The following is a 22688-nucleotide window of genomic DNA, read 5'->3' as shown; positions in this document are numbered from 1 at the left end:
CAGGTAGTGAGCACCCTGTCAGCAAGAGTAAGTAAGGCTCGATGATCCGGCCAGAGGGTAACAGCAACTCTCTAGACGGTAGCATTCACCAGCTTTTGTTGCTGTTTTCTTTTTTTTTTTTTATATTTTTTGTTGCTGTTTTTCAAATGTCAGATGATAAAAGCTAATTATTAAGTGCTCATCATGTGCCAAGGGTTTTGTATGTATATTATGTTATTGAAACTTTGTAATAATCCCATGAGGTAGACTCTGTTGTTCCCAATTTGTGAATAAGAAAACTGAGGCTCCAGGAGGTTAAGTAACTCCCCAAGGGCAGCTAGGAAGTGGCAGGTCTGGAAAGCTAATTACTAAGCTTCTCATCCCTACTGCACTGTCCTTTGTGTTTCTCTGAATTTTCCAAGCTTTGGACGATGAATGCAGGTTGCTTTCACAATCATGAAAAATGCTTACAATTTACCGACTTTTAGAAAGATTCCTTCTGCCTTGATGCTCTGTGCTTCTCTGGTTCTCATGTTCCAACCCGTACCCCCATCTCCTGCCGCCTCTGTCCCCGCAGACTCCTGCCTCGCTCTCCTTGCCCCCACACCAGCTGCGTGCGAGCTGCGTGCCGCTGGCCTGGCTGGCTGACCGGTGACCGGTAGCACTCCGGTGTCCCAGTCTTGCTGATGTCTGCTCAAAATGTCCCCGGTCGCCTCTGGCCCCTGGGGTAATGCCGGGGGCAGGCCCAGAGAAGGAGAAGAGGAAGTAGGAAGGGATGTGAAACTTGGCCATGGCCAGGCAGGCACCACCCCTGCTGGGGCGTCCCACAGGGGTCCCTGGGTGGAGGACAGAAGCGGTCCATTGAATTGACGGCCAGCTGAGGCAGGTGAGGCCTGCGCCTGACGGGGAGGGGGCCAGGGGAGCCGGCCTGGGGGGCTGGACAAGGAAGGCAGGGGAGAGAGACCACCACCAGCTGGTCCTGGGCCAAGGCAGGGAGGGGGGGCGCGGGGAGGTGGTGGGGGGTGCTGATCCAGGACTCAGGATAAGTGAGTGGGGACACCTTCTTCACTCCTCGGGTTTGGGAGATGGTGGGAGGTGGTGACATAGAGCCATCAGCTCTAACCAGAGCTCCTGGGCTTCGTGCCCGCCCCCCAAACCGAGAAGCTGGGGAGAGGCTGGGAGTGTCAGAGCCAGCAGAGGGGTCCCATAGCGGGTCCAGTGGGAGCTGAAAGGGGCCGAGTGTGTAGGGGAGTGAGCACGTGTGTTGTGTCAGGGGGCCGTGAATTCCTCCGTGTACGCACAGCTCTGCCATCTGGGCGAGGGAGTGTTAATTAAATAAGGAGTAGGCGCTCGATAAATATTTGTTCAATGGAATTGATCATCTGTAGGAGTCTATGAATGTGTGTCTGGGTGAGTGAGAGAGGGAGTCTATTTGGGTGTCAGTTTGTGCATCGGGGAGTGTCTAGTGGATTTTGAGTTTGCTCATTGCGTAGCGTAGGTGTGGGATCAGAGGCTAAGTTTGTGTGTGCCTAAGTGTGTAGCTACACGGGTGTGCTCAGTGGGGTGTGGGTATCTATCTGGGCAAATTCCCCGTTCTTCATCTACGTGTGGGGTCGCTGGAGCTGGGTCTGAGGTCCTCGAGGGTGTGTGTACGTGCATCATCGTCCGAGATGGGCGTGTGTGCGTGTGTGAGGTCTGGCCCTGACCCGTGTCTCCGCAGTGGCATCATGGAGGCCCCCTGGGGCTGGCTGGCGCTCTGCGTGCTGGCCACCTCCCTCGCATCTGCTGTGACCCAGGATGTGTGCCGAGCCCTAGACGGGAGGGATGGGGCTGCAGGGACACCCGGCCGACCCGGACGGCCAGGCCTCAAGGGGGAGCAAGGGGAGCCAGGTAAGCACCTCCCTCCGGACCCCAGCCCTCATCCCCTGGCAGGGCCTGGGCTCAGGGTGGAGACTTGGGGCAGCTGGTGCCAAGGAGCAAGAATCCACCTGGGCCCCCGAGGGAAGCCCCTACGCTCTGCACTCGGTTCCAGGGGCTGAGGGGAACCCAGGCTCCTGGCTGGGCACCTCCCTGGACTGCCAGGCCTCTCCGTCTCCTCCTTCCTGCCTGAGTCCTCTTTCTTTGGCCTCGCCTTCCTGCTCTGGAGCACCGGCCACTGTAAGCGACCAAGGTGAAAGGTCTTGGAGTAGCACACAGTCCTGGGCCGTTGTTCAGTCACCAGAATGAATACTGGTGCTAGCCCCTAGACCCAGGCGCCTTAGCCTGCTGTGTGACCTCGAGCAAGTTAGCGACCCTTTCTGAGCCTCGGTTCCATCATCTGTAAAATAAAAAAAATAACCCACCTGGCACATAGAAAGGATCAATTCATGGCAACCGTCCTCTTTGCTTCCCTCCAGCTCCCCCACCCGCCCCTGTCCCTGCTTCCCCATTCCCAACCCCTTTCAGCTTCAGAAACTCACATTCTAGAAAAAAAAAGTTGGGGGTGAAAGAAGAGGAAGGAGGACGTGCTCAGAGTGGAAAAGGAAAGTGTCAGTCCCCGGGACCCCTAGCCCGTGGCGGACCAGAAAGATCCACATGGATGTTTGCCATAGTTGGCATCCAGACACCCGCCATGGAGTCCCGAGCCTGAGGAAGTCAAGGGCAGTGGCCTGGCGGGGCGTGGAGTGCAAGGCTATGGGCAGGGACACACGGAGGAGCCAGTGTCCTGCCTTTGCCAGAACCTGGCAGCTTCCCAAGTACCTCTTCCCACCTGGCTCCACTTTGGAGATAAGGAAGCTGAGGCTCAGAGGTTGAAGCACTTGCCAGAGGTCCCGCGGTCAACCTCGAAAGGCCAGACACCCCCCCATCCCCTCGCCCACAGCAGCCGAGGGTCCCACCATCTCCCTGGGACTGGTGGACGCTGGACTCCCCCTCCAGATCTGGCCTCTCTCCCCACAGGGGCTCCTGGCATGCGGACGGGCATCCGGGGCCTTAAAGGGGACCAGGGGGATCCTGGGCCCCCTGGAAACCCTGGCAACATGGGCTTCCCTGGGCCCAGCGGCCTCATGGGGCTCCCTGGCATACCAGGACGGAGAGGCCCCAAGGGCAACCCCGGAAACATCAGGGACCAGCCGCGACCGGCCTTCTCAGCCATAAGGCGCAACCCACCCACGGGTGGCAACGTGGTCATCTTCGACACGGTCATCACCAACCAGGAGGGCCCGTACCAGAACCACTCGGGCCGGTTCATCTGCGCCGTGCCCGGCTACTACTACTTCACTTTCCAGGTGGTGTCCAAGTGGGACATCTGCCTGTCCATCGTGTCCTCCGGGAGGGCCCAGATCCGGCGCTCCCTGGGCTTCTGCGACACCAACAGCAAGGGGATCTTCCAGGTGGTGTCCGGGGGCATGGCTCTCCAGCTACAGCAGGGAGACCAGGTCTGGATTGAGAAAGACCCCATCAAGGGCCGCATTTACCAGGGTCCTGAGGCCGATAGCATCTTCAGTGGCTTCCTCATCTTCCCATCCCTCTGAGCCAGCGAAGGACCCCGCCCGGCCTGGCCTCTCGTGCTTCCTGCTGTGTGACTCTGGCCCACTCACGCCACCTCTCTGGTTTCTATGGTCCGCTCTGGGGGTGCTGTCGCTTTAGCTGCCTGAAGGGAGGGGGCTGGCTACCGGAGCCCTAGAGCCTGCTGCCCACCGCTCATGTAAGAAGATGGATTTCTTAGAATAAATACCCGAATCCATGTCTGCCGAGCCTGAGGTTCTGTTGCTACGCTGGGCACTGGGAGGGAGCTTAAGAATGACAGTTACTGAGTGCTTGCGGGGCAGACCTGTATTTTGTGTTTTGCCACATGTACTTGGCAGGTCCTGGGAACCTCATCGGCCTGGGTTCAAGCCCTAGGACCAGCACTTACCAGTTGTCCAACCGTGTGTGTATCGTGTAACTTCAGTGAACTCAGTTTCCTCATCTGTAAAGTGGGAATAACAACAGCACTTACTTCAGAGGGTTGTGGGGAGGATCGAGTGACTTAATACATGAAAACTCAGAGCAGTGCCTGATTCGTGGTAAGGGCTGTGTAAGTTTGAGCTATTATTGTATTTCGTGTAAGCTGCACAGCTGGGGGGTGAGGTGGGTAGCGTGACCCTGTTTTACGGACAACGAAGCAGGCCGGAGCATGGGGGTGGACATAAAGAGCCCAAGGTCAGCGTTTAAGAGGAGGAGCTGGGATTCGAACCCAGATCTTACTGGTACCCAAGCCTGTGTGTTTAACTGCGACCCTCGCCAGCCTCCACAGCCACGTGCCTGACACCTGACACCTGCTTTCCCACCCTGAACCAGAGAGACATGGGCAAGCCTCAGAGACGGGGAGCAGTTGGCCCAAGGGCAGCCAGCAGACCTCCGCAAAGCTAGGTTTCCCAAGTCCAGCCCTGCGCTTCCACCCGGGCAGGCGTGGAGGCTGGGGCCGCATCCCTCCTGGGCTGGGCATCCCTCCCCAGCTGGGACTCAGGTCTGGGGTGCTCATGGTGCATCCCTGGCATCCCACTGAGCCTGTGCAGAGCTGCTCAGAAGCAAGAAGCCCTGCCATGCCCTCCGAATATGACGACGATAAGGAGGCCGGGAGTTCAGTCCTGAGGACGTCTAACGCCCGTGCCTTCTCCCAAAGGAAGCCATATGTGCTCTGTGCCGTGCACACACCACACACCTGCACACCACGCCGCACACCCGTCTCCCTCGAGATGCACGTGGACCCACATTCCCGGACTCAGACCTGCCCGCTCCCCACTGAAACACGGGCACAGTGATGCCCTCCTTGAGCACACACCCAACCCACTCCCTTAGACACACTGTGCACACCCCTGGACACGCACACTGCTTACACCTCCAAACCCACAGACGTTCTTAGGTTATACATGCAGTCATACCCATGCACGCCCTGCCTCAGATACCCAAGGGCCCCTCATAAATAGGCAGAAGCACATTCACAGACACCCACCTTGAGACATGTGTCCCACCCCTGACACACAGGTGTACGTCTTCCTCACCCTCCAACCTGCGTGTGCCTTAGATGTGCCCCGGTTCTCTCACATGCGGACGCTCCCACGCTCCTGCTCCCACTGGGCCATCCTCCGAGCCACAGGAACTGTCTCTCTTACCCACGAACTGACACGCGAGCAGCCTGGGAGTCCTCATAAGCCCATACCTCCCCACCCAGGCCTCGCACATACACCCAAGCCCCTCTCCTGGGGCTGCCCTGCCCAGCCCCACCAACAGCCTCTGGGGATCGGGAAGAAGAGAGTGACCTCTCCTCGGGCCCCTCGGCCTCCTTTGGGCCTCCCCTCTGCCCCAGCTCTCTGCCTCCCCGCCCAGAACACACACTCCCGTGGACCAGGAAGAGAAACAGATCTTTGAGCGCCCACGACGTGCTGGGCATTTCCTGGCCATTAATGCATGAATCGCAGCAATCCCTCGGAACTGAGGCCCAGAGAAAGGAGCTCCCTACCCAAAGTCACATGGTCAGAAAGTGGCAGGACCTAGATTTGAACCAGCTCTGGCTGAACCCAATGTGGAGAAGAGCTCCTTTCATTGCAATGGGACTCAGAGGTGTCAGGTGTGCAGGTCCCATAAGTGGTGGGAGAGACCAGGCTGGAGAAACGTGAGTGCAGGGCTGTTCCTTATCCTAAATTCTACCCATGGGCACCCACAGCACCCCCCTCCCTGTGGCAAGTCACTGGCCCGGCTCAGAGGAAGAGGGGACCGGGCCGCCTGGGCCTGGCTGCTAGGGCAGGGTGGGCTGAGCATGGGCCGAGGCTGCCACCTGCTGGACAAGACAGACCAAGGCGCAAAGAAGGTGAGAACGGAAGATGGGGACCCCAGGTGCCATCTTGCTGGGGCCCCCCACCGATGCTGTGCCTACTGGTTCTGCTTCTCCCTTCTCCCAGCCCTCCACTTGCTGGGGACTCCCCGAGCCAAGTACAGTCACGTCCTTGCTCTCATCCCACATTCTACAGCTCTGAGCTGTGGGGTGGAGGGACAGATGGGGAGACTGAGGTCCCAAGAGTCACTTTGTGGGGCAAGAACAGAGCTGTGAACTCCTGCTCATGCCTGGCACCCAGCCAAGCACTGAGCCTGCACCACACACTGGGTCCTCGCCGCTGCCCTGCATGGGAGCTCTTAGAATCCCACACTTACAGAGGAGGAACTGATGCTCAGAAAGGTCGGAGGCCTCTCCCTGAGTGACACAGGTGGCAGGTGTAGGGTCAGGGCTGGAACCCTCAATATCAGAGGAGGAGAGGAAGAGAGGAGAGCTGTCTCTCTCAGCTCTGCCAGCCTGGTCCCAACCGGCAACCCGGCACCAGCCACCACAGACTCCAAGGCCAGATGCAGGGGCGCCGGAGATGGGGGCGAGGGAGGTAGTGCCGGCAGGGAAGCTGGGATCATCCAGCAAAGGAAGAGGCACCGGCATGCAACCCCTGGGCCTCCCTCACTGCCCAGGATGCAGATGGGAAGACTGAGGCCCAGAGAAGCCATGGGTTTGCTAAGGGCCTCTGAGCAAGCAAGAGGCAGGGCTGGAAGGAGATCCGAGACCACTGACTCCATGGCCAGAGTCTGTCCACCACAGCAGGCTGCCTGCCGTCAAGGCTTGCCCATCCTGGGTGTCCACCCCCAAGTGTAACAAATGGGAGGCACAGATGGAAGATTCTAGAATAAGGGCTGCCACTTGACACGTGCACGTGGGGCTTGTTTCTGGGGACTACTAAACAAGGGAGGTCAGATCTACATGTTGGCAAATTGAACACCAATAAAAAATAAATAAAATAAAATAAAATAAAATAATAAAAAACAAACATCAGTTCTCTGAGGAAAAAAAAAAAAACAAGGGAGGTCAGAGCAAGGCTTTGGACCCCAAGAAACCATTTGCTATGTGACTTTTGGTAAGGACTTTCCCTTGCTGAGCTTGTTTCCTCATCTGTAAAGGGGGGCTTGTAACTTCCTCCTGGGGACATTGTAAAACAGCTGAGTCTCAGGCATAGTAAAGGCCAGCGATGAGGACGCGCTGACCTGGACACACGCGCTCCCTTCAGCGGATCCGGGGCAGTGGACATTTCCTCATTTCAGACACTCATGACGCCGGGCTGGGGAACACAGGGGCATCGCTGCGGTCAGCCTGGCTCAGGACCCAAAAAGAAAGTATTGAGTCAGGAAAAATTATGGGAAAGGGGATGTAGGATTGGGGGCAGGGGGAGCCGAGGGGAGGAGGCCACCCAGCCTGCTCCGGGCCCTCCTTGCTGGGTCTACTCTGACACGGTGTCCTCCTGCCCGAGAGAGGGGAAGCAGATTCCAGGACACCTCTGTGACCAGACCAGAATCCTGCCACCCCAGGTGAGGCCAGGCCCCCCGCCCCGGCGAGGGCAAATGGCACTGCCCCCAAGTTCGCCCATGGGGGTGAGTTGGTTTGCAAGAGGAAGCTGGGTCTGCATCGCTAGAGGCCCCATCCTCCATCCGTCCTGCTAGCAGCCCCCAAGAGCCGAGGTGCCCAGGGAGGGGAGGTGGGCTCCTGAGGGCTGGGAGCAAGGATGGGGAGGGTGGGTGAGCGGCTGGGGGGGCCAACTCAGCTCTCTCCCTGCCCAGATCCTTCCCCAGGATGGACACGGGGCCCAGCTCCTGGCCCCACCTTGGCCTGAACCTGCTGCTGCTCCTGCTGGCGCTGCCACTGGGGGGCCAGGCCAGCACAGGCTGCTACGGGATCCCCGGGATGCCGGGCCTGCCAGGGGCCCCGGGAAAGGATGGGCACGATGGGCTGCCGGGGCCCAAGGGTGAGCCAGGTGAGTCTGCCAGCCTGCTGGGGGTGGGGGTCACCAAAGGCCTGCCTGGGGGCAACGGGCAAAGGGTCTGCCTGCCTGGGGCTAACCTGCGGGGAGGGTACAGTTATTTGTGGCCAAGACACACTCCCTCATGTCGCACCTGCTCCCAGAGCAGAGTCCAGCTTTCCTGGCAGGTAGAGCCCATCTCTTCTCCGAGCCCAGGACTCGGTCCTCCCTGTTCCCCAATTTTGTGCCTCAGTTTCCCATCTGACCAAAGGGAGAAAACAAGAACGCCTGTCCCAGGAGGTGGCAGGGAGGATCGCAGGAGATGACCCTGCAGACCTTTGACAAACTCTAAAGCGCTGTGCTCTCCTGTTACAGCCCCTGCACCACTCGCTGTGCAACATGGACCCCTGGGGGGAGGGGGCCCCCCGCAGTGAATGTCCACATTGCACAGATGGCTGGGGTTCGAATCGCAGCCCTACCACTTCCCTGTGTGGAGCGCCTCAGTCTCCTCATCTGTAGAATGGGAGATGGTACTCCCTGCCGCCCAGGGGTGCTGGGATGGCTAACCAAGCTGAAATGTAAGACTGCACCAGGCGCGTGGTAGGTCTCGGGTGGGTGGGGCTATGCGTATATTATAGTTGTTATCATCATTTTTAAAAAATCCTATCTGTGCCCACCTCCCTCCCTAGGATGCTGGGTAGCTGGGGGCATGGGGCGTGAGGAGTCAGGATTGCAGATTGATAGGCAAGCCCTAGCATGAGCAAAGGGGGCCGAGGACGTGAGGGGGCGCGGGAGCTGGGCAAGCGCTGGAGTCCGGGGCGCCTTTTCCATCAGAAGGTGCATATCTGGGATGCAGGTGCATGCAGGGGGGTGGTGTGAGAGGGGTGAGGCTGGGCAGAGGTGATGGGGGGGCGACAGGGGCGGGGGTGGGGTGCAGGGGGGGCAGGCCAGTGGTGAGGAATGTCCTTAGGAATTTCCCCACTGTCCTCTTCTCTCCTGGCAATAAAATGGAATGTTGTCAACATTCCAGAAGGAATTCTCTAATTCAGAGTGAGCCAAATGAGGCCCCTTCAAGAATTCAGACTACAGAGCTGCCTCTGGCCATCTCCTGGCCCAGGGTGGCTGATGGCCATCAATTATTGAGCTCCTACTATATGCCAGGCATGGTTCCAAACGCTCAGCATGTGTTTACCTTATGGAGTAGATAAAATTGTTAACTCTGTTTTACAAGTGAGAAAACTGAGGCCAAAATCCTCTCAAAAAATGCCTTACTGCCATTTTATAAATGTCACAGCAGAGGTTCAGAGAGATTGAGCAACTTGCCCAAAGTCCAGTGGACTCCTGTCCATCTCCAAAGGCCATGCCTTTGGCCACTACCTTCCAGTGCCTCTGAGGCCCCTCCCCATGGCAGGTCCTCCCCCTCCCAGTCAGTTGCTGGAAGATGACCCAAAGGATGAGACATGACCCTGCACCACTGACAGCATCACCAGGAGCTGACCGTATGGAGCACTTCCTGCGAGGTGCTCCGCACATGCACTCCCCACTCCAAGCTCCCAGGAACTCTCTGGGATCTGTTCTATTACATCCTTTCCTCAATCAGGCAAGCAGAGGTTCAGGGAGGGGAGGGGAGGTCACCTGCCCGGAGTCACAAAGCTCTAGCCTAGGTCTGTTGGATCCTGATCCCTGTGTCCTAACCCCAGGACCTAAAGGGCTCACAAAGCCACAGAGGATCTGTCACAAAGAGGTCTGCACAGACACTCAGACCTAAGGAAGTCAGAGGCGGAAGGGGCCCTGGGGGCTGGCAGGGTCACCCAGAGAGGACCTCCGGGAAGAGGAGACTAGAGCCAGACCCTAAAAGATGAGTACAGTTTGGATGAGGGGAGGAAAACCTCACAGAGTCTCACATAATCGGGGCTGTCACAAGAATCCCACTCTCTGACTGGGACTCAGCCAGACTTGACTTTCAATCCTGACTCCATTTCCTACTGGCTGCTTGGCCTTGAGTGAGTCTCTGGCCTCAGTTTCCTCATCTGTACCATGAGAGAAGTTGAACCAGCCCAGATGTCATAAGGGGCTCCAGTGGGCTGAATGGGGCCAGGGGCGCTGGAGAGAGCCACCCCCTTACTGGGGCATTTCTGTTTGGCTCCATCAGTGGCTCCCGTGGCTAAGCTGGTCTGGGCTGGTTCCATCCCCGGGACAGACACGAGTTTTGTGGGGCTCTGAAGCTCATGAAGTGTTGAGAGCCCTCTTTAAAAACATAATACAAAATTATAGGTACATATGTGATTGCAGGGAAGGGGGTAAGCGCTGGAGTCCGGGGCGCCTTTGTGGTTACACAAATCCACACGTGCTATGGAATTGTGTTTGAACGATACGCATCCACAAATGGGTGGCGCATAAGAGAGGAGTTCTGTGGATTATCCAAAGGTCAATTTTCCAGTTTGGATATCGCACTGTAGTTATGTGAGATGTACCACCCGGGAAGACCAAGTAAAGGGTACATGGGGTCTTCTTGTCCCTTTTTTTTTTTTTTGCAACTTCCTATGAATCTATAATTATTTCGGCATAAGAAGTTGAAAAAATTATAAGTATCAAATTAGACAAAGGTTCTTGAAGGGGCCAATGCCAGTTAATGGGGCCTAAGGTATAAGTTTCGGCAGCTCTCCTGGAAATGGGCCTCTGACCAGTCTTCTGATTCTTGTCGACAAGCAATAAAGAAGCAGACCTTTCAGGTGAGGTTTGAATTGGTTAATGTTGGGTCGACATAAAAGTTTGAAACCCACTGTGCAGACCAAATGGAAGCTCTCTGAGGCCACGTGCTGTCCGTGGGCTGATAGTCTTGGCCTCTGACAAGCCCTCTGAGACACCTCCTGATGCTGGCCAGGCCTCCCCTCTCCATCATAAATGTGAGACTGAGGCCAACAGACCTCAGTCACGGTCAGAGGGCAAGTCCACGGGGAGGCAGGACTCCAACCAGGGCCTCCCTCCCCTCTAACTCCCTGCACACTGCCCCCGGGGGTGTTGGTCCATCTGGGGAAGGAAGTTCCAGAGGCTAAACTCTGCTGTGATGTCCCCTGGAGGACACCCCCAGGGTCCCTGTCCCCTGCCCCATTATTTCCTTCCCACCTGCTCTCTCCCCAGGAATCCCAGCCATCCCTGGAACACGAGGACCCAAGGGTCAGAAGGGAGAACCCGGCACACCTGGCTATCCTGGGAAAAACGGCCCCATGGGAACCCCTGGGATCCCAGGGGTTCCCGGCCCTGTGGGACCCCCTGGGGAGCCGGGCGAGGAGGGCAGATACAAGCAGAAGCACCAGTCTGTGTTCACCGTCACACGGCAGACAGCCCAGTACCCCCTGGCCAACAACCTGGTCAAGTTCAACACAGTCATCACCAACCCGCAGGGGGATTATGACACCAGCACTGGCAAGTTCACCTGCAAAGTCCCGGGTCTCTACTACTTTGTGTACCACACGTCGCTGACATCCAACCTGTGCGTGCATCTGTACCGAAGTGGTACCAGGGTGACCACCTTCTGTGACCACATGTCCAACAGCAAGCAGGTCAGCTCGGGCGGTGTGCTGCTGCGGCTGCAGATGGGTGAGCAGGTGTGGCTGGCGGTCAATGACTACAACGGCATGGTGGGCACCGAAGGCTCCGACAGCGTCTTCTCTGGCTTCCTGCTCTTTCCTGACTAGGGCAGTCAGGCCCACTCTCCAGCCCCGGGGCCGCCCTGCCCCTCCTCAGCTTCCCTGCAAGACCCGCTGTGCTCAGGCGGTTCTCTCCACCTGATCCACTCTCCTCCAGGAAGCCCGCCCTGACACCCTGCACCAAGTTCTCTCCCTCCTCTGAGCTCCTTCAGGAGTCACTGCTTTGAGACCTTAACCAACACCAATACTGTCAATGTTTTTTTTTCCCCCAAGTCTTGGGAAAGGCAAGGAGATACATAAATAAATAAATAAATAAACTGATAAATATGCACGGCTCAGGCTTCTCATTGCCAAGTTCTCAAAAAAACGGGCCCCTTCATCCTCAGTTGTGCACCTGCCACAGCCATCTGCAGGCTCTAGATTTAGACAGAGCATCTAGGTGGTGCTCAGTAAAGTCTGGTGCCAATGGTGAGATGCTCGGTGTCCTGTGGCCATTTGGGAGAGTACGATTAAAAGCTGCAACGGGTCCCCATTAGGCCACCCGCTGTCATTTGTTTGGGTGAGAGGTGCTGCCATCATTAAAGTCATCCAGGCTCACAGGTAAACGGGAGTGTTTGAATTCCCAGATTCATGTTGACCTATGTTGAATTTTGGAAGCACCTGTCACAGGAGGGGTTTGGGCTCAGGTAAGCGCCATGAAGACCAAGAACAGACGTGCAATGAATTTGTGCCGAATATTAATGAGTTAGTTTGGGTGAATGAATGAATAAATGGGTAGTGGGTCAATGAGTGATGAAAAGCAGAGTAAGCCAATGAATGAGATGGGCATGAGCCAGTGAGAGAGTAAGAATCTGTCCCCCAGGTGCCTGATGCCCCCCAAATAACTGACAAACTCTGGGAGCCCCCAGGAGCTCAACGAAAACCACGGCTGCCCACAAACCATCAGGCTTCCACTGCCAGGTTCCTGACTCGCGGGCCCAGCTGCTACGATCCTTGTGGGAGCACCGGGAGGCCCGACACTGGCCACAGCACTTTCACCGGGGTGACCACGAGAAGGGTTGACAGTTCAAGTTCAAAAAGGATAAAAAAGTATAACTTCCCTGTGCAGACCACCAGCCTGGCCTCGGAACCCACTGACACCCAAGGAGAATGTGCCCCGGCCTGGCTGGGATCTCAGGTTGCTTCCACAAGCCTCCCAGAGCTCACAGAGGCCCCGACCCAATTCCAGAGCAGCGGCCGCGGCCCAATTCCACGACCACCTCCACCTTTCCACCTTGGCTCCTTTGTTCGTGAAAAGGGCCATTCCACCCCCTCCTGCCTTTGCCATGTGCTTTCTTCGTCCTGCAGAGCGCCCCCCCCCCCCCACTAATCCTCCCTCCACCTGGATAGCACACACTCATCTATCAGGGTTCAACACAAAGATCACCTCCCCCATGAAGCCTTCCTCGATTTTCCCATTTGTGTTTCCATGTTTCCACAGCGCCCTCCAGAGCCTTGGATCACAAACCAGTGTTTCTTGAGAGCCTAGGTTGCCAAATCTGGCCGTAAAACAAAATCATCTGCAGATTTATGTACAAAGCAAGCAAACAAAAAACAGCTTTCTGGAACCAAAGCTGTTTTCACAGAAGTTTGGGGAGGACAGGGCTGTGGGTGGGTGGGAGGTTTGCCTGGTGAAGTCAAAGTACGTGGTCCTCCAGTTGGCTTTCCTGCTCTAACTGGCTGACACGTCTGCCCCGCTGGGTGAGCATCCCTGAGGCCGGGGCCACTTTGATACATACCTGGCACATAGTAGGGATGTGGGAGGTGGGCCGGGGAGGGAGGAAGGAGGGCTAGACACACACACACACACACAGTGGGAGCAGAGGCAAGGGCCTGGGAACCCAGCCTGGTTCCCCGGGGCACCTCTGGCAGGGCCAGGGCCAGGTCACGGGGCCACTCCCTTCACGGCTGTCCCCCACCAACCACTTAGCAGTCCGCCCAGCAGTGCCTCAAGTGATACATCTTTCTTCTCATTTCTCTTTTGTTTAAAAAATCAATACACCGTTTATGTAGGCCACAGTGTCAGATCAGAAACCTGTACTTTGGAAACGACAATTTTTGTGCCATTTTTATTTTCCATAATTGTTTCCTTGTTGTCCTCTTTGTCGGGAGAGACGGGCCTTTGAAATGCCAGCTTGTCTGCTGGGCTGAGGGGATGCCGGTGAGGGCTTCTAAGGGGGGACAGACAGGTGAGGAGGAGTGGGGGTGGGACAGGAACAAGAATAAGACATCCCAAGGGGTGGCTTGAGTCTGCCTGAGATTCTCTCTCCCTCGGCTGCTCCCCACCTCGAATAAAATAAGTGAATAAAATCTTAAAAAAAAAAAAAAAAAAGAAGAAGAAGAAGACATCCCAAGCCTCAAGGAGTCCCTTTCGGACCACAAAATCTTTGTGTTCTTTCTCCCTCCCTTGGTAGGGATCATCCCCTCTGTATCAGGGAGGCAAGGCATGGAGACCAGCTGGCTCCTACTCAGGGGCCGAGGCCCAGAGACTCCCTCTGCTCCTGGTCCCTGATCCAGGCATGGTTCCCGTGCATCCGGGATCCAAGAACTCAGTCTTCACCTCGTTTATGTAACACTGTCCCCAGGTTTGCATGGGAGTCTGCCAGAGGCTGGGCCCTGGACGTACCAGGTTACTACCTCACTGGCTCCCCTCCCAACCCATGACCTCCATTCATATATGGGGAAATAGGCCAGTAAATGTGCCTAAGGCCACATAGCCAGACAAAGGCAAGGCTGGGGTTCAAACTTGGGAGAGGCTGATTCCCAAGCCCATGTCCATCCTCCCCTCCCGGCTGCTTCCTGCTCTTAGTCTCAAGCTGTCTCCTTGAACCTCAAATTCAAGCTCACCTTTTCTCATTGCCATCAGCCACCAAAGAATTAGAAGCCCGGGCCCAGGTGGCCCTTGGGAACCCTCAGAAGAACACTGGACCTGCAACATATGAATTTACAATTTTTTTAAAGGTTTTATTTATGTATGTATTTATTTATGTATTTATTTATGCATGTATTTATGAGAGACACAGAAAGTCAGAGATGTAGGCAGAGGGAGAAGCAGGCTCCATGTAGGGAGCCCGATGCAGGACTCGATCCCTGGACCCCGGGATCACGACCTGAGCCGAAGGCAGACGCTCAACCACTGAGCCACTGAGGTGCCCCCAAATTTACAATTTTATAGGTACAGAGACTAAGTGGTACAGAGCTCCATCCTTCTCCTGGCTCAGAATCCATTGCCTTCCCCTCTACATCCAGGCTGAGGGACTGTAAAATTGACAGAGCCCAGAGACCCTTGGGTTTTACCAAACTGGTCTCTTCTTTCCCTAATACCTGCTGCAGGTAACCCTTTTTTCCAACAATCAGCATCCACAAGCCCAAAGATTTTCTGTCTCCAAGCACAGATGTCAAGCAGGGCCTTCCTGGCAGCTCCTGGCACTGGCTGGGCCAGCATCCCTGCGAGGGCCATCACATCACCTTGGATGCAGCCTCAGCAGGCCGCCTGATAGCCTGGTGCCAGGGACGCCTGGCCCTCAGTCCCACAGTGCCACTTGTATGAGGTGTGGGCTCCCACAGTCCCCTCTTTTTTCTTCTTTTTTAAAATTTATTTATTCATTTTAGAGAGAGAGAGCATGAGAGAGCGTGGAGGGGCAGAGGGAGAGAGAGCAGGGGAGAAGCAGACTCCCCGCTGAGCACGGAGCCCGAGGTGGGGCTCGACTCCACTCTCTGTGACATCACAACCTGAGCCGAAACCAAGAGTCCGACGCTCAACCGACTGAGCCACCCGGGGGTCCCTAATCCCCTCTCTTTTCTGACATTTATCATAGAAGCCATGAAACCAGTGTATCATTCAGTGTTTAACACCAGTCTCCCCCAGTAGAAGGAGCTCTCCATGGGGACAGGAGCCGTGATTTGCTTGTGGCTCTGTCTCCAGCACCTAGCACAGCGAGGCGCATGATAAATATTTGCTCAGTGATGACTTTCTCCCTCTGTGCCTCAGTTTCCCATATGTAAGGTGAGGGGAATAAGCAGGGTGACCTCCAAGGCCCTCTCCAGCCCTGACTTGGTGTGATTCCAGGATCAACAAGCAATAAGCCCCTGCCTATGCCCATTATTGTCACCGGCTTTGAGCCCTGCTGCAAGCAGAGGAAGGGCTATAAATAAATAATGACCACATTTAAAATTCATTATTAGATAATTTTTTGAGAACAAGGCCAGAGCAGAAGTATAGAATGGGAAGAAGGCAGAAAAGATGAGCCCAGAAAAGGGAAGCCTTGGACATGGCGTGATAGTAACGAGTATCGTGTGCAATATACTTTATGGTTTACCTTCCACTTTCTCCTCCACGATCCCAAATGAGCCCCCCAGTGCTCTGTGCCATCTATAGAGCAAGGGTGATTACAGTCCCATCATCTAGCAGAGGAAATTGGGGCTCCCTTGGGCCCTCTTGGCTGAGAAAATTTAGATCCCCCTTCGAGACCTCAGGAATCAACCTCTGACGAGCGGCAGGGCCAGAACATGAATCACAATTTCTGACTCCAAATCCAGTGCTCAGGCAACAAGCCAGCCATGTTCTCATCTCAGTGAGGAACACCCATGTCTGCTGTAAGGGGGTCACACGGCCAGGGGCCTTGGCATGCAAGCCACCAGCTGTGGGCAGGCTCCCAGGACAGCCTGTTCCCCCAACGGCTGCTGAGCTGGCGAAACCAAACTGGCCACCTACCCTCCTCACTTACAGTAAACCCCTCCAATTGCAAAAATGGGACCTGAAACTGCCTGGATGGGCTAAGAGCGGAGGGGGTGGCCATCCCACTGGGCCCAGGGGAGGGGGCCGTCAGAGGAAGGCCCTTCCTGTCTCTGGGGAATGGAACTTCCGCTTTGAGCTGAGAGCAGGAGGCTCCTGGCTCCTGGTCCCACTGCTGCCCAGCCCAGCGGCATCACCGGACGCCAGGTTCCCAGGTGAGGATGGGGCTCGGCCCCCGGGGGGACGGGCCTGCAGGACCAATATGGCCAAGGGTGATGATTTCTGAAGGGTAGCCCTTGTGTCCCCTGCCTCAGAGCCAGCTGGGGCGATTGACAGTGCGGATCCCCAGGGCCCACTCCTAGACCTGGGGAACCAAACCCCCTGGGGGTACGCTTGGGGAGTCCACTGCTCTCCAGGGCCCCAGGTGATGGGAGGCAGCCTAAGATGGGAGCCACCAACATAAGGGCTTTGGAGTCACCAAGACCCAAGCTGAGTGCTGCCTGAGTCTCTTAGATGCTGGTGACCTGGGGCAAGTCACATAACCCCTCTCCACCTACACCCTCTCTGGAGATAACAGAAGCTCTTAGGGTCACTAGGGAGCCCCGAAGGGGATCAGGCTCTCCCGGTGCCTAGCAAACCACCTAGTTCAAGATTTGGCAGAGGCAGGTCCCCCTCCACCCAGCCCAGCATTTCTCCAACACCTGCCTTCTCTCATTTCCTCTCGGGCTGCTGAGAAAGCCCAGCCTGGCTCTTTCAAGCAACTAATTTGACTTGTAGGTGGAGTTGTGATCGGTCATGAGTTAGCCCTGAGTGAACCCGATCATGTTCGTACCAGAGGGGGTGAGATCAGAGACACCACACGAGAAACCTTATTCCTCTGAGACTCCGTCTCCTCTAATCCTCTGGCAGCCCCGACAGGTGGAAGTGACCTTTTGCTGAAGAAGCTCAGAGAGGTTAAGGCACTTGCCTGAGGTCATGCAGCGAGGTGGTGGCTGAGGGGATGTTGGAAGTCCGGTTGGCCTGACTCCAAGTTGGGCGGTGGGGGTGGGAAGGGACTGACAGGGCTGGAAGGAGATGGGAGGGCTGGTCACCCGGGAGAGATGTGAGGAGCGAGGCCAGCGGTGGTGACGGGTGGCGAGGGCAGGGGTCAGACCAGATGAGTCCTAGGTCCTTGCCCAAATCTGAGACTCAGTGGCCCCTGAGATGGGCCAGAACCTGGACCTTCCCACTCCCCCACCCCACTTCCTGCTTCCCTAGGAAGCCCAAATCTCATTGTGGGTCTGGACCCTCTGCTCCCACCCAGCCCCACCCCCTGGTTACAGCTGTCCCACCCCCCGGCTGCACCCGCCTGAGACCTCCTCTCTCTTGAGCCCCGTCTCCCAAAGAGGCTCAATCCTGCTCTACTTTTCCGACCATCCTCTGTCATATCCCAAAGCTTGGGGATTCTTGGATGATGGGGACAATACAAAAATAGCTAATATTCATTTAGCACTTCCAATACACCAGGCCCTCACTCCTCCGTCCTCCCCCTGAGCCTACGTGGCAGAGATGAGTATGATCCCCATTTCCTGGAAGGGGAAATGTGCCAGACAGGAGTGACTTGCCTGAGGCCCTCACCGGGAATGGGCAGAGGCCTGATCTGGGCCTTGGCTGTGTTGCCATCCTTCTGAAACCGGGGCAGGGGAGGGGGTCCTCTCACCACTGCCTCTGACACACCGTCTGCTAGGCAGCGACAGCAGCAGGAGCAGTTCAGATGGCAGCCCCCTCCCCTGAGCACTGGCCTGCACCCAGCGCTACCTTAGCCCCTGTCAGGCTGTCTGGCCCCAAAGCCCACGTTTGAACCACCAGGCTCAGCAGTCTCTTAACAGAACATCCTGCGAGTTACAAGATCCAGTGGACGTGGGTTGGCATCCCAGCCACAAGGCGGCCATGTGACCTTGATGGGAGCCCCGCCCTCTCGAATACCCCGCTTCCCCACCTGTAGAAGGATAGAGCAGGGTGCTTGACTGGGGGGCTATGGTAAGGACCACATTAAATGAGATAGTGGCACATGTATGTGTGTCCCAGAGCCTGGCTGAGTGCCCAACGCATATGGATTATTGAAGTTGTCCAATCCACCATCCTGTAAAACCTCCAGGAAGAGGGGAAACTGAGACTCATGCAAAGATAAATGCTTTAGGTTAAATTTATATTATGTGAATGTCACCTCAATTTTTAAAAAAGATTTATTTATTTTATTTTAGAAAGACAGAGAGAGGGTGAACATGAGTGGGAGAGACAGAGGGAGAAGGAGAGAGGATCCCAAACAGACTCTACGTGCTGACACGTAGACACCAGGCTCGATCTCACGACCCCGAGATCATGACCTGAGCTGAAACCAAGAGTCAGGCGCCTCACGGACTGCGCCACCAGGCACTCCTGTCGCCTCAATTTTTTACAACAGTGGAGCAGGGCTGCTGTGAGGATGTAAAGTGGCCCGCTGTGGGAAGAGCACAAGCACCCCGAATTCAGACACTCTCAGGAATGAGAACACTTGCAAGAAAACCCAAAGCCCGAGAACCACAGCTTTGACCTCCCATTCCTCTGACCTCTCACTCCCCTCTGGCTACACTGGACCCCCACCGGGTCCTTGACACCGGGTCCTCCAGGCAGTCCTGCCTCTGGGCCTTTGCCCCCATTTCCTTTCCTCTCCAAATATTCTTGCTCCAGGTCTGTACCTACAAGTCTCAGCCTTAACAGCACTTCTCAGAGATGCTGTCCACCCCACCCCACCCCAGAAAAACCATCCACCACCCCCTGAACCCCCCGTTACTCTCCCTCTCGCTCCAGGCACCCCTGCGTTTCCTACAGAGCACTCTGCACAATCTCTAAGTACCTCCACTTACTTGTAGGTTGACCTGTTTATGACTTGTATGTCCCCCTGCCCCTGGACCGCCAGCTCCGTGGACGCAGGACCCAGCGCAGGGCCTGGTCTGGTGGCTAGGACACGCTCAGTGAACATATGAATGGGAGAATGAATGACTGAACAAATGCTAGGAGTCTCCATGGTAGTAACCTGTTCTGTCTTCTTGTCCTCCCGCAGGAGGTGGCTGAGACAGGGCGGTGATGAAGACCCCGAGGGGCGGCATTCTGGCACTGCTGCTGCCGCTGCTCCTGGGTCTGCTCGAGGTCTCCTGGGCCCAGAGCTGTACCGGACACCCCGCCATCCCTGGCATCCCGGGCATCCCCGGGGCACCAGGCACTGATGGCACACCCGGGACCCCGGGGACAAAGGGAGAGAAAGGTACTGCAGGCTTTGGGGATTCGCTTGTGCCTTTGAGCGAGGCACTACCTCCTACCTCCTGGTCATCGCTGCCTACCCGAGAGATAGAGAGATGGCAAGAGCACTAGCAAATCCTTCCGCCTGCCAAGCCCCCTCCACCCCACGATGGCTTTACACAGAGAGAATTCTGATTCCCATTTTACAGCCAGGAACACTGATGTCCAGAAAAGCTACTGGCTAGCCCAAGGAAGCCCAGTAAATGTTGAGGCCGAGACCAGACCATGGCTCTCTCACCCCCAACTCCAGGTAGAGAGAGAGCACAACTGCAGGCATGCAGCCCCAGACTGCACCCCCCGGCTGGGGGTGGCTTCCCCTCTCTGAAATGGGGTCTCCTCACCTATAAAATGCAGGCAGATACTTTGTGGGGTTGTCACAGGGTTCAAATGAGACTTCCCACAGAGACGCCTCCCTGTAAAATGTTCATTTAACCCAAACCAAGCCCTGTCCTCACTTAAATCACATGTAATCGTCACGATCCTGCAAAATAGCCTCATCCCCATTTTCCAGAGGAGGAAGCTGAGCCCCGGAGAATGTGACTCCGTCGAGGTAGGCAGGACTAACCATGGCAGGTGCGGCAGGAGAAGTACATCTCTGTCCCCTGGGCCCACGCTCCCAGCCCCATACTCCGCTACCTCACTGGAGAAGACATCTGTTCCCACACTGTGCCCAACAGAGGGGGAGCGGCTGCCGGGAGTGGCTGTGAGAAGGTTCCAGGGCCCACCTGCAGGCTCCGCAGGAAAGGATGCCGGGATTGATTAGAGCTGTCTGCCCTGGGCCGGGGAGTAGAGGGATGACACGAGTGCCAAGGATTCAGTATCGAGCTCCAGGCCGGAACCAGGGAGCCTCTGTGAGCTGGTGAGGAGGGCAGGCCCAGCACCTTTCCTAGGGAGACGCTGCTGTCCACGCCCGGGCGTCAGTCCGTGCACGTCCCATTGCAGCCAGGCACATCACAGACTCAGAAAGTGGGGCTGGAAGGAGACCCCCCCACCTCCTTTTCCCTGAGGCCCAGACAGGAGCAGGGACGTGTCAGAGGTCACACGGCCAGGCTCCCGGCCTCCCAGCCCAGGGCTCTTTCCTTTGGCTTTCAGGAATCTCTGACCCTGAGATTTCTCTTGTCTCCCCTTTTCCAGGGCTGCCAGGGCTGGCTGGAGACCACGGCGAGTTTGGGGAGAAGGGAGACCCAGGGATTCCTGGGACACCAGGCAAAGTAGGCCCCAAGGGCCCCGTGGGCCCTAAAGGTTCCCCAGGTCCCCCCGGAGCCCGCGGTGCCAAGGGTGAATCGGGAGACTATAAGGCCACCCAGAAGATCGCCTTCTCCGCCATGAGGACCATCAACATCCCCCTGCGGCGGGACCAGACCATCCGCTTCGACCACATAGTCACCAACGAGAACCGCAACTACGAACCCCGCAGCGGCAAGTTCACCTGCAACGTGCCCGGCATTTACTACTTCGCCTACCACGCCAGCTCCAGAGGGAACCTGTGCGTGAATGTCATGCGGGGCCGGGAGCGCATGCAGAAGGTGGTCACCTTCTGCGACTACGTCCAGAACACCTTCCAGGTCACCACGGGCAGTGTGGTCCTCAAGCTGAGCCAGGGGGAGAACGTCTACCTGCAGGCCACAGACAAGAACTCCCTGCTGGGCATGGAAGGTGCCAATAGCATCTTCTCCGGCTTCCTGCTCTTCCCGGATGCAGAGGCCTGAGCTGTGGGGCTGAATCCCTTCCTCCCCCGCCCAACCCCCAGCAATGCTCACTTTACCCCCAACACCACCCACACCCGGCCAAAGCACACAGTAGGGCTCCACAGATGTTGCTGAGTGAATGAGTAAATAAACTCTTCAAGGCCCAAGGACAGCGGTCTAATCCAACTCTGTGTCCCAACACCTGGCACACGGTAGGTGCTCAGAAATGCTGCTTGAATGCTGGTTGAATGAATGAATGAATGAATGACCTCTGAAAACAGAAAGTCTATCTGATGGGAGGCGACTGGAGAGTCAGGCTCTGTGCCCAGCTCTGTGCCTGCCACACAGTGGGAGATGGGAAGGGAGCACCATCTATCGAGCACCTCCTATGCCCGGAGCACTGGACTAGACCCTTCTATTCTCTCATTAAGCCTCACAGTCATCCTGGGAGATAGGTTGCCCTGCGCCCAGTTTACAGAGGAGAAAACTGAGGATCAGAGGGAGGGAGGAAGGGATCATCCTCCACCCCACAAGCAGAACTGGGTCTACCCACTGATGACCCAAGATCTCTTTCAAGGCAGCACTATTGAGGCCAGCCACTACAGAGGTTTTCTCATCTTCTTTTTTTTAAGATTCATTTATTTAATTAAGAGAGAGAAAAAAAAAAGAAAAGAAAGAGAGAGCGAGAGCAAGCATGCAAGCAGGGGAGGGGCAGAGGCAGAGTGAAAGAGAGAGAGAGAGAGGAGAGAGAGAGAATCTCCCGCAGACTCCACGCTGAGCGCAAAGCCTGACGCAGGGCTCGATCCCACAACCCTGAGATCATGACCTGAGCCGAAATCAAGAGTCGGACACTTCACTGACTGAGTCACCCAGGCACCCCACTTACAGAGGTTTTCTGCTTATAACGTCACATACCCCCACCCAAGGGATCAAAGGGTCCTCCCGCAATGACCTAACTGACCCTGAAACAAAGACCCTACCCCTCCTGATTCTCCTCACACTCCCCCCACCCCAAAACCTTCCTGGCCTGGCACATGCTCGGCCATCCAGTTAGAACAAAAATGTCACTCCCCTGCTCAATAACCTTCCGTGGTTCCCCTGACAACTGGGTAGAGTCCCAGCCTGTGAGTCTGGCCGTCCAGTCCCACCCCTGCCCCTCCTGGACAAAGACTATCTCCACTGGGGACCACCAGGCCCTCTACCTGTCAGGCCAACCCCGTGCTGCCCCAGCTTGGTGCCCCCTACCCCCTTTTTAAAGATTTTATTTATTTATTCATGAGAGACGCACAGAGAGGCAGGGACACAGGCAGAGGGAGAAGCAGCCCCCCCGCAGGGAGCCCGATGTGGGATTCAGTCCCGGGTCTCCAGGATCACACCCTGAGCTGAAGGCAGATGCCCAACCGTTGAACCCCCCAGAGGGTTCCCAGCTCCGTGCCCTTATGCTCACAGTTCCCTTCTGCTCCGCCTCTCTTACCGTCCTACACAGCCC

General features: G+C 56.4%; 3 protein-coding genes and 1 long non-coding RNA gene across 4 annotated transcripts; 3 read left to right on the top strand and 1 right to left on the bottom strand.

Moving 5' to 3' along the window:
* Window positions 1-706: 706 nt before the first annotated feature.
* Window positions 707-3707, top strand: C1QA (complement C1q A chain). Its single transcript, XM_025447531.3, has 3 exons — window positions 707-865; window positions 1700-1869; window positions 2917-3707. Exons 2-3 carry the CDS (start codon window positions 1707-1709, stop codon window positions 3489-3491), a joined length of 738 nt encoding a protein of 245 aa, XP_025303316.1. The 5' UTR covers window positions 707-865; window positions 1700-1706; the 3' UTR covers window positions 3492-3707.
* Window positions 3573-8673, bottom strand: LOC118353932 (uncharacterized). Its single transcript, XR_004813632.2, has 3 exons — window positions 7924-8673; window positions 7021-7126; window positions 3573-3928 (listed from the first exon to the last, which is right to left on the bottom strand). It is a non-coding gene; the product is annotated as an uncharacterized LOC118353932 (long non-coding RNA).
* On the top strand, window positions 7177-11746 carry C1QC (complement C1q C chain). The gene is made up of 3 exons (XM_025447530.3): window positions 7177-7341; window positions 7591-7784; window positions 10911-11746. Exons 2-3 carry the CDS (start codon window positions 7604-7606, stop codon window positions 11465-11467), a joined length of 738 nt encoding a protein of 245 aa, XP_025303315.1. The 5' UTR covers window positions 7177-7341; window positions 7591-7603; the 3' UTR covers window positions 11468-11746.
* A 4476-nt stretch (window positions 11747-16222) lies between these two features.
* C1QB (complement C1q B chain) lies at window positions 16223-21369 on the top strand. The gene is made up of 3 exons (XM_025447812.2): window positions 16223-16408; window positions 19276-19476; window positions 20646-21369. The coding sequence occupies exons 2-3, from the start codon at window positions 19299-19301 to the stop codon at window positions 21218-21220; spliced, it is 753 nt and encodes a 250-aa protein (XP_025303597.1). The 5' UTR covers window positions 16223-16408; window positions 19276-19298; the 3' UTR covers window positions 21221-21369.
* Window positions 21370-22688: the final 1319 nt, after the last annotated feature.

This window comes from Canis lupus, chromosome 2 (genome assembly GCF_003254725.2).
Source record: "Canis lupus dingo isolate Sandy chromosome 2, ASM325472v2, whole genome shotgun sequence".
Lineage (NCBI taxonomy): Eukaryota > Metazoa > Chordata > Mammalia > Carnivora > Canidae > Canis > Canis lupus.
The sequence above is the reverse complement of the archived record's forward strand: the minus strand, read 5'-3'. Positions and strand labels throughout refer to the sequence as shown.